General features: G+C 35.1%; 1 protein-coding gene across 4 annotated transcripts; it reads right to left on the minus strand.

The window, feature by feature from the left end:
* Positions 1-2576: 2576 nt before the first annotated feature.
* LOC149554510 (ATP synthase subunit delta', mitochondrial-like) lies at positions 2577-11591 on the minus strand. Of its 4 annotated transcripts, XM_089828557.1 has the most exons (3): positions 11166-11591; positions 9851-10033; positions 4761-5314 (listed from the first exon to the last, which is right to left on the minus strand). In XM_089828557.1, the coding sequence occupies exon 3, from the start codon at positions 5306-5308 to the stop codon at positions 4970-4972; it is 339 nt and encodes a 112-aa protein (XP_089684683.1). In that variant the 5' UTR covers positions 5309-5314; positions 9851-10033; positions 11166-11591; the 3' UTR covers positions 4761-4969. The 4 variants fall into 4 exon arrangements, with proteins under 4 accessions (XP_089684684.1, XP_089684683.1, XP_089684682.1 ...); XM_089828558.1 differs by lacking the exons at positions 4761-5314; positions 9851-10033 and adding an exon at positions 2577-2847 and having other exon boundaries at positions 11166-11589; XM_089828556.1 differs by lacking the exon at positions 9851-10033 and having other exon boundaries at positions 4761-5434.
* Positions 11592-11848: the final 257 nt, after the last annotated feature.

Genomic DNA, 11848 nt, shown 5'->3' on the forward strand with positions numbered 1-11848 from the left:
TGATACCCTTGATTATGATAAGGGTACTCTCCTTCTCAACACAAATACACACAACAAATAAAGGAATAACAACAATTTGCAAGAACAGAAGATGAGTTTCTTATTATCTCCAAAAATTTTAAAATACAACATGCAAAGTCGTAGGCATTTTCCTTACAATATTTTGTAAGCCAGAGTCACCAACAACAACCCATCATTGTCTTAGAAAACCCTACAAGCCTTCTTTATATAAACAGTTTTCTACCACCCAACCAGGTTCTAGAATTTTAGCCCTAGACCTTGAGGCCAACCAACCTAGAATTATTATCATCCTTCATTATTTATTTCATTAGAATCAGCCCAAATAATTTTATTTTTCATAATTTCAAATAGCACAACTTTTGGGTACCATAACTCATCGCTTTTTGCTCTGATTGAATATGATTATCCCTTTTCAAAAATGGCACCATTTGGTCTATACAACTTGTCTTGCACAAGCTTGTAATGATATTTTATAGGTAGGGTGATATATCTAAAATGAACCTCCATGGATGAAATCATAACATTCTTAGCTCTAATGACCAACTTAAAAATAGTAACCTCTTAGAAATAGCAACTCTGCACTAAAATGACCCTTACTAAAAATACAAATCAGAAATATTTTTAAATGATGCAAGATTGCCCTTACACCAAGGATGCTTTTGGGTCAGACATTTAGGGTAATTTTAAAAGTGATATTGTCACATCTCAAGTGTTCAAAAAGAAATCAAGATGGTTAAACTACTCCTTTGTCATCCATGAGGAATCTTTCGACACCACTTCCAGGACACCACAACTAAGATGTCTCTTCTTGACTACCTGATCAAGCCAATTGTCCTCTATGGTTCTACTGTTTGTGGCCCCTCTCTCTTGGAGTCTGACTGGACCTCTGTTGAGAGAGTCCAAACTCTTTTTCTTTGGTGCATTATCAAATATCACCGATTCACACCACACAACATCGTTTTGGCTGAGTTTGGCACTCACCCTTTCAGATTGGGTACGATCTTTGATTTAGTTTGGCTACCTCACTGTCTTTGGAGCTTCACTGATTCCTCTGACAATCGTTACAAATATTCCTACTTGGCTTATTGTTCCTCTATAGAGGTGGCGAGTTCAGACTCTGGTCACAGGTCTCGTTGTTCGTACACCCAAGTCTCTTCTCTCTTGGGCTCGATTGGTATTAGTTTGGATCATCTTCCCCCCCTTCCAATTTTCTCTAGACGCTCCAGCTCATCTTCTTCCACCTCAGTAGGAGTTGAATGAGCATGCTAGACTTGACATTTACAGACAGTATGTTATCACGACTTGGAGGAATCCCCTAGGTGAGCTCCGTCTGCGCATGGCTTTCTATGTTGAGCACTTTCTTGAGATCCAAGATGGGATCATCTTACGTACCTGGTACCTCACCCGTCATTGGACTCACACTCTTCACATCTCCCTAGGATCTTTCAGAGTGGGTTCTCACTGACTACGTATTCAAACTGATCACTAGATTAGTAAGGAGGACAGGATCTGTCAGCTTTGTCACATCGGGGAGGTTGAGACCGAGTCTCACTTCATTTTTTGTTGTCCCATTTACTATGAGGTCCAAGGGAGATTCTACTGTTTGTTCAGAGAGTGTTGGTTTCTTCCCTCATTCTTCCTTAATTCAAAAGCATTTTCAGAACTAATTTCATATACTATCTGGAATGATGATTTACCAGTGTTCCTACTGATAGAATTATTGTAGGATCTTATGGGTATAAGTTTTTGAGTTCTCCTTGAACTCAACAACCTCAATCTATATCTTTATTAGCAAAAGTTTTTTTCTTGCAAAGAGCATCTGCAACCCTATTAGACTTCCAACTCTTATGTTTGAACACAAATGTATATTTCAAATGCCTCTAATTTAACTTTCCTTAACTGTTCAAATATTGCAAAGATTGATGATCAATATATAAACAAACTCCTTAGGAAGAAAATAATCTCTCCACTTTTGCAATGCCCAAACTATAGCATAAAATTCTTAATCATAAATAGAATATTTTCTCTTGGTATCATTTAAATTCTCATTGAAGTAAACAATAGGTCTACCTTCTCAACTAAAAATAACTCCTATTGCATTACCATAGCATTACATACTACTTGAATTGCCTTTTTAAAATCTAGAAGTGCTGAAATAGGTTGCTTTGTAACTTTATGCTTTAACAATTCAAAACTCTTATGTGTTGTTGCAGTCCACTTAAACTCCTTCCTACTCCCTCTCATTATTTCATTTCAGTCAAGAGTCCACAAACACTACTAAACCTCCACAAACTTATAACATAGACAAAAATAATAATCTACATCCAATTTCAATAAAAATACATAATAAATATCACTGGTGTATGTAAATACAACCAAACAAATTTCTAGAATTCAGAACCTATAAAACTTCACTTTTGCATATATATATAATTTGAGTACTTGATTTAAATCCAATAATTCACTCTGCTGGCATTAGCTGTAGCTGTCTTATATCCAGAATTTGTTAGATGTTAGATATGTTAATTCTGAATTAGAATTTGTTGAGCAGGAAAAATGGAAATTCAAAACTGGTTTAATTCTAATTCCAACTTCACTTCTTCAAGTGGCATTAACAAATCCTCATTTTGGACCAAAATAGGAATTTGAACTCATATTCCAATTCCAATTTGACACATCCAAAATGAAAATTAAAAAAAATAAAATTTGTTCCTACCAATTCCAGTTCAAATCCAGTAAACAAACGGGACCTAAACTTAATGTCCATGTCTTTAAATCATGTGTTTTGATTCCAAGCTTTTCAAGTTCAATCCCATTCGCCTGAACCTGATTTAACAAATAGAATTGAACTGTCATACAAAAGAAATCTAATGGAAAAAGTGTCTGCAAAACCTACTCATCTTCACCTCCTTAATGATTGAATATGTCAAAGCGGTACGTAGAGATACAATATCAAATGTGCCTACTTGATAAGTTGATAGATTATCTTCGTCAAACATCTTTAGCAGACCAAATTCACAGGAACAAGAAATAATGACGATGGGATTCACTAACATGCAAACAGCCTATATATCTAAAAAAACATCCCCTGAACCTGATTTAACAAATAGAATTGAACTGTCATACAAAAGAAATCTAATAGAAAAAGTATCTGCAAAACCTACTCGTCTTCACCTCCTTAATGGTTGAATATGTCAAAGCGGTACATAGAGATGCAATATCAAATGTGCCCACTTGATAGGTTAATAGATTATCTTCGTCAAACATCTTTAGCAGACCAAACTAACAGGAACAAGAAATAATGACGATGGGATTCACTAACATGCAAACAGCCTATATATCTGAAAAACATCGCAATGCCCAAAATCCAACATTAGTGTCACATAAAGTACCTTTGAACATCATAAATTAGTAGCATAACATCCAATCACATACCAAGTTGACTCACAATGTGTAACAAAATGGGTTATGGCACCCTGTAAATGTTGAACAATTTGGAATTTGGGTTTCACTGAAATGAATGAAATTTATAAACGTGAAAGATGCAGATTCATTCTAGAGAGCTTGGAGTGGAGGTACATATTCCCATACAACATTTAATTTGGGCCACTTTAGGCACTTCTGTTTTAATTATACTCAGTTTAGAGATCGTATCTTCTTTCAATAGGCAGTCAAAAAAATTCAAAATCCTTCCACACAGTTGTGCCGTAGAGCTTGTAAAAATAATGAAACAGCATTCCCTGCGAGCGACCGGTGCATATAGTTCAACTTCAATCCAAGGAGGAACGGAAACTACACTTTTTTTATTTATGTTTTTACAGAATTGCTGTAGCACAGGCTTACCGTTATTAACTAGCTCCAAATAAAAGTAAACCTTATCTACACTTCAAAAGTACTCATTACAAACTAGAATTCGGAATAGGCCAAAAGGAATCTAATGTCATTTACTTAACTGACAATCATGTAGTCTTTAATTTCACTCTACAATTACAAAGAAATGGACTGAAATCAACAGATTTTTATGTTTGTGAGCGCATTTAAGTCTACCAAATTTGATGTGTTGCTTCTATGGAATTTTAGCAATAATGAAGTGTGTTAAACATTCTCATTTCTATTTGCTAACAGATTCATATCACTGCAATGGTCTTTACAATACTATGAATGAAATCAGTCCAAAGCACAGCTCCCAGACCTGACTCGGACTCAGCGCGGACTCGGTAATGCTGACTCAACTTAGGATTCAGTAAAAACTAGGCAGGTCTCCAGAAAAACTAGGTTTCGAAGAGTTTGCCTGTGCTGTGTTTCTAGGGTCACGGGTCCCTGTGACTCAACCAGTGTGACTTGACTCGGAAATCGTCAGGATTCAAAGAGTCTGGGAACTATGTTCCAAACTCATCGATTTGGTGCACAGCCTGGCATCACCAATCAGTACACAAAATACGCAAATACTTTTGTTCAACTTATTATTATTTCAGAGAACAATGACCAGGTAACATAAACCTTCAAAATTTATACAAAAAAACAGGCCAGACAAATATACCTAGGGTTAAAGGTAATTTGCTATAAATTTCAGCTAGAAAAAACAACAGCCTCCAAATATGGACCTCCATTATTTAGCCGCGAGCAAAGAAAATCAATGGAGTTCATGTCCCAATCAGCAGACAACTCTGGAATGGAACAAAAAAAATCTTTACTTGAATGTGAATCATAATCAAGGGCATTTATTTGAACAATGAATCTAATAAAAATACCTCGATTCCAACAAATATAAAATTAGGTTTCCATTATGCCACGCCTATTTCTCTAAAATTTTGTAACAAAACAAGCATTGTACCCTTGGAACCTTTTCAAAAATGGCTTGTTGACGCTTCAATGTTACTAAAGCTCAATTATTGATAGAAAATCCAGATATTCAACACAATGAACAGAAATACTGCAAGTCCATAACTTATCCTGTAAGAGCTGAATTCAATGCACCATGCACTTCAACTCCAATTTGAGCCTCTGCCTTCTCAAGATCAGTTGATGCTGAAGCCAATTTCTGTGTATAATCAGTCAATCCTTTCTGGACTTGCTGAGGATCAATCCTGTCAAGTGGCACGCCTTCAACTGCAATAATATCAGTGTAGGAGTTTGCATGAATAAATGCAAATCCACTGCTAATAAAATATTTCTTAATATCATCTCCCACATGAACAGACATCACACCAGGCTTGAGCTCAGCAATAGTTGCAATATGTCCAGGCAATACACCCATCTGACCGGTAGTTGCAGGGACTATTACCATATCAACCTGTAATTGTCCAGATCAAAGTGCAGCAAGGTTGTCAGTGTTGGAGTAAACTTCAAGGTCGGAAAGATTTTTGTACTCGGCAGATATGAAAAAGGGCTGTAGAGTTGTATAACTACATTTCTGAAGTCAAACAAGAAATTACTGATTTCAGATACCAACAGCTTTGAGTTTTTGACAATACCCACCAGCACTAACAGATTAGCAAAATCAAACTGAAACCTGCAGATAGGGAACTCTAAAGTAGCAAATCCTATGAAAACTTGAGCCTCTTGATCTTTAAGTCATTTCCAACTTGTGCATTCCATTAATATGATGTTATTACATATTTGCAGTAGCATTCTGACTAGATAGCAATAGGTAACTAAAGACTTACTTGTCTTTTTGCCCCAGGAACTTTAAATTTCTAATATCAAATCAAGACAGAAATAATCACATACAGAGCACAAAACGTATCGCCTTGAAGAAAATGCTAAACTTACAGAATTTCTATCTTTGATATCCATTTCCTATTTTAATATGAAACATAGCAGTCATTTCAATATCGTTCACTAAAGAAATAAATGTTCCAACTTCTGTATTCAGTATAATACAAGAATACATTTTTATTCGACTTCCTTAAAAATAGTTGGAAACAAATTTTGGCAAGATCAGGGTTTCAACCAAAGGATGTATGCATTCTCTGAAATTAAACTGGTGTAACTAATGCACAACAGCATGAATGTCACCTAACATGCAACAGTTCATATAAAAAAGTACCAGGATGGATGATTTCTTCTCTAACTCTAGGTTTTAGCCTGCTATATATTATCTTAGCCTTCATTTAGGCCATCTAGTTTTAGCTTTACTTCAACCTTGCATCTTTTAAACAAGACTTGGCCTTCATTTTGTTATCTCTTTTTATTAGAAGTCTTTTCTAACTTTATAAAAATATAATGATGGTACAACATATTGTCTTACAGAGTAAATGACAATAATATTTATTAAAAATCAGATAAATCAAAGAACACAAACCACATTAGTGTTCTTGTGAAGGTTTTAATCTAAAACAATGTAAGTCTTCTTTTCAAGTTAAATATATCGTGCATTCCATGCGGTCTTTAAGTAAAAATAACATGAATTAGTGGTTGACAATATTCTCTGTGGCACAAGTGCATCTCTGGTTTTTGTCAAAGCTATATACACAGTCTGTGGCAAAAGGACAGTGCATTTTAAATGGATATCATTTTCTTAATATAAATCATTCAAATTGATCAAGAACACAATAAACAAACAGTAAATGGATTTCCAGGAACTTAAAAGCACAAAGGCCAAGTCTTCAAACATAATGCAAAATGAAGCACCTTCGGAATGTACGCAACTAAAACTTAAATTCCATGCTTATATGAACTCAAAAAAACATGAACTAGTAGTACATTAAATTATATGTTTCTTATTTCTGACATCTCAGTAATCATATTCCCCAAGTAAATACAAATATTGATTAAGAGTTAAACTATATTTAACAGAATTTGCAGGACATAAAAACATGGGCATCATTGGGGATCATCCAAAAAGAACCCCCAAATTTCAGTGAGGTGGAATAGATGGAGAACAAACAACATATAGATGTTTTTTACACACAAAAAAATCTCTCACAATATTGGCTATGAATGTATATGGATTTAAAAAGTGATTTATGTAACTTTAAAAGATGGTCAATCACAAAACTTAATTACTGATAAGTGTTCAAGTTTAGCAATCAAAAGTCCCATATTGATGCTAATACTATTTCTAGGATTAAATTGTCTGATTTCTAGCACACGACTGGTCTTCATCTTGTTAAAAATCTGCATATATAACATACTAAAAAGTCGTCTACAATTCAAATCCAAAATTAAAAATTTATTTCCTCAAATAGACTTTCATCAAAAATTCAGATTACAAATAAAAGAAATTTTTGATTATTCATTTTGTTTTCTCTTTTTATTAGAAGTCTTTTCTAACTTTATAAAAATATAATGATGGTACAACATATTGTCTTACAGAGTAAATGACAATAATATTTATTAAAAATCAGATAAATCAAAGAACACAAACCACATTAGTGTTCTTGTGAAGGTTTTAATCTAAAACAATGTGAGTCTTCTTTTCAAGTTAAAATATATCGTGCATTCCATGCGGTCTTTAAGTAAAAATAACATGAATTAGTGGTTGACAATATTCTCTGTGGCACAAGTGCATCTCTGGTTTTTGTCAAAGCTATATACACAGTCTGTGGCAAAAGGAAAGTGCATTTTAAATGGATATCATTTTCTTAATATAAATCATTCAAATTGATCAAGAACACAATAAACAAACAGTAAATGGATTTCCAGGAACTTAAAAGCACAAAGGCCAAGTCTTCAAACATAATGCAAAATGAAGCACCTTCGGAAGGTACGCAACTAAAACTTAAATTCCATGCTTATATGAACTCAAAAAAACATGAACTAGTAGTACATTAAATTATATGTTTCTTATTTCTGACATCTCAGTAATCATATTCCCCAAGTAAATACAAATATTGATTTAAGAGTTAAACTATATTTAACAGAATTTGCAGGACATAAAAACCTGGGCATCATTGGGGATCATCCAAAAAGAACCCCCAAATTTCAGTGAGGTGGAATAGATGGAGAACAAACAACATATAGATGTTTTTTACACACAAAAAAATCTCTAAAAATATTGGCTATGAATGTATATGGATTAAAAAAGTGATTTACGTAACTTTAAAAGATGGTCAATCACAAAACTTAATTACTGATAAGTGTTCAAGTTAAGCAATCAAAAGTCCCATATTGATGCTAATACTATTTCTAGTATTAAATTCTGTCTGATTTCTAGCACACGACTGGTCTTCATCTTGTTAAAAATCTGCATAAATAACATACTAAAATGTCGTATACAATTCAAATCCAAAATTAAAAATTTATTTCCTCAAATAGACTTTCATCAAAAATTCAGATTACAAATAAAAGAAATTTTTTATTATTTTAAAAAGTTCAAAAAAACATATCACGGCACAAAACAAGACAAAAAAAACATTCATTCAAGGGAAAGCAAAAAAATAAGACAAGGATTTCAGGGTTAATATAATGCTAAAAGAATATAAAGATTTAATAGATTTTGCTTTTGGTTGTCTAACATTAACAAGGCTCCCTGGATCCAGACATCTCCCAAAACCATAAAAATGCAGAGAGGTGTTCTGGGCCCCTTGGAGATGTGTTTCCAACGGAATGCAATTTTTAGAAGAAAGCAGCAGAGAAACACGACTGCTGTCTCCTGCAACATGCAGAAGGAGGTATAGAATCATTGACCACCAGACACCCCCGCCAAAATCTATGGGGTCATCTCCATTCTTGCTTTAGCATCTCATGAAAAGAAGTTACAAAAGTTCTTAACTATTAAAAACCCTGTCAAAACTCAAAATCATGTTCTTCAACATTTCTAGCATTTAGCAGGGGTTTTGAATAGGTCATCTTCTAGGGCAACATCTACACATCAGTATAGACACACCTGCAGAGATGTCAGGAGATGTGGACACGAGTAACTGTTATGAGAAACATCTCCATACTTGTCTCCAATCTGTACCTCCCAGACATGTTGAATTTCACCCAACTGGAATCTTAAAATTATGATTCAGTACACCTGAGAAATGCCAAATCAATCACCGTGCAACATGAAAACATCATTTGTTGTGTGAAATATTTTAGGTTGTTAGGAAACTTATAATTGGATTTTATTTGGAATCAATGGCCTCAGAATATGGATGACTTTGTTGAACATGTAAGATAGCCATACTCTCCTTTTCATATGTTGTTCTAGATAGATTATTTCCTAGCAATTGTTTGTTGGTGAAAGCTAGAGGTTGAACCTCATGCTTCAAGACTGCTCATATTCTTGTCTAGATAAATTATTTGCAATCAATTGTTTGTTGGAGAAAGCTAGAGGTTCAACCTCGTGCTTTAAGACTGCTCCTATTCTTGTCTGTAAGGTATCACATTCTAGGATAAACATTTCCCTCTAGGGATTGCTAGAATTGGGGTGAAACACACAGCAGCTGCATCCTCACTCAAAATGAATGAGTTCTTTTTAAGTAGGGATTTAAATGAGTTCTTTTTGAGTATGCTTGTGAGGGTCCTGCAATGTTACTGAAATCTTTGACAAATTTATGGTGGTGTGTTCTCAAGCCTAAGAACCCATAGAGACTGCTGCTGATGGACTAGGGTTGGGAGTCGGGACCACTACTGCCTTTTCATATCAATGTATATGCATTCTGGGGAATTAATATTACAGAAATACTCCACTCATTTTACACTAAATATGCATTTAGAGTGCTCAGTAAAAACAGTTTTGTAAAATCTCTTAAAATCTGACATGATTAGCCTAGGTGCAACCATAGATAAGAATCTCATTGAATAACATTATAATCAGTTCTTCTAAGATATTCCTAAGCTTCCAATCTTTAAGAGATTTACTTCAACAACTCTTTTATGACCTAAGTTGTACGGGTACCTTCCCCCCACCCCCCGAACTGCAAAAGTTCGAACCGGTTCGAATTCTGGTCCGGTTCGTTCTTGGTTCAACCAGGGTTCCAAATTTTGCCTACCGGTTCGATCTGGTTCGAACCTGGGTGAACCAGGCCAAAAAAAACTGAACCAAGTTCAAACCCAGTTCGAACCACAGGCTGTCTGAGCCCTGCGGACAGCAGAAAAGCGCTTTTTTAGCAAAACAGAATTAAATGTCTCTTATTTGAAAGTTGTGTTAAAGATTTAAGCATTCCCAACTGAAGAATAAATGAATGCTTACAAGTTACAAATACTCTCAGGCAGCCAGTATCAGTTATTTGAAATTTCCAATGCTGGTTACTGATCTTACCCTATTATTGATTGTAATGCATGCATGTTTATTTCATTGAGTAAACTCTAGAAGTACATGTCCCTGTAGGGGCATGACGTAGGGTCATGTCCCTATGTGGGCGTGTATCGGCAGTTTGTAAACAAGACCTGAGCAGTATTAGTATGGCCCGGCACTAATTAGTTTGCCAAACACATATTAGCAAGAGTATAGGGTAATAGATAATGAACATCAGATTATATTATATTACATTACACATTTTATATATATGTGTGTGAGCGAGAGAGTATATATACGTATAGAGAGAATCATATACAAAACACTTCTACTGAAGCTATATTTTAACAGATATGAGGCCCCCCATTTGTGGTCTCACCAGCTAGAACTAGGTAAATTTGCTAGCTAATACCAGAATTTTTCAATAAAATAGCAAAAATTTAAAAATTGGAAATTGCACAAGTGCCTGTTACAAGAATTAAAAATTAAAATGCAAGACTTACCCGATTGATCACAAGACATTTTGAAACGCTTCTATTTCTACATTTATTTTCTTTCTCCTTGCAAAAGGAAAACCAATCAATCTAATTTTGTCCACAGAAGGTCAGATTCTACACTATCAAGTTTCCGGTCAATATATTCAATAGGAATAGGAGTTTATCTAGAACATTTTATCCCAGAATGATATGAATATCACTTGGCTCTAAGCCGAATGAGACCGATCATCCGTGCGCCCTATACGAGCGGTAAAAATGTAGAATAAAAATATAAACAATCATCCAAACACTATCAATAATTGATCGAAAGACAAATGGCATTAAAATGAACAAGGTTACAATTCTATCAAAACATGAACTGGTTACAACATTAGCAAGCAATGTAATGAAAATGTCGTAAATAGTAAAAAGAATTAAAAAGCACAGAGCTCTTTGGCAGACAACTCCGTTTGATAGGGCAAAACGAAGTTAAGAGTGACCTTGGGGGGAATCGATGTGGCGACACCGGGCGTGGGGGCATGAATGAGAGCGGGGTCTTCGGAGGTTCAACAAAGGGCGCCACTTTCTTCTGTGCCGCGATAAATTCATCGTGTGCGGCAGGTGAAGCTTTGACTGGCGCATCTGCGAAGGATCTTCGCCATATTTTTCCTCCTGCACTTCCTGATCTCAGCAGGGATCTCAATGCCTGACGACCCAGCATTTTGTTCCAGCTCTCCTTTCCATAAACCCTTTGACTGCGAGCAAATTCAAGATGATCTCATCCGCTTTTGATCGAAACCCAGACCTCCTGTTGTGCAGTTTGCTGTCTTGCGGTCGCTGGGGATTGGAGGCTAATTTTTTAGTTCTTTTCTTTACTGCGCTAGTTAGGAGGAAAAAAAACTCTAGGTTGATAGAAATTCTCTTTGTGGCACCATTGATATGATATGATATAATGGATTTTAATGACGTACACGAGGCTAAAGTAGTCTATGGGACCCACACAATCACCCCCAAGATAAGAGCAGAATTAATCTAGTTGCAAATTTTTGGTTAATTTGTCTCTCTTTCTCTGAAGTTTGATAATCAGAGTCGTTCTCTTCACTTGATCTTCCTCGAATAAATAGTTGAAGTACTTGTTCTACAATATCTCTCTTTGTATACCTAGATCTGAGGTCATCGTATG

This window comes from Cupressus sempervirens, chromosome 5 (genome assembly GCF_028749045.1).
Source record: "Cupressus sempervirens isolate cs-2001-9-10 chromosome 5, ASM2874904v1, whole genome shotgun sequence".
Lineage (NCBI taxonomy): Eukaryota > Viridiplantae > Streptophyta > Pinopsida > Cupressales > Cupressaceae > Cupressus > Cupressus sempervirens.

Bases quoted from the DNA above. Each gene is read 5' to 3' on its own strand.
- LOC149554510 (XM_089828556.1), bottom strand. From the start codon at position 5,308: ATGGTAATAGTCCCTGCAACTACCGGTCAGATGGGTGTATTGCCTGGA.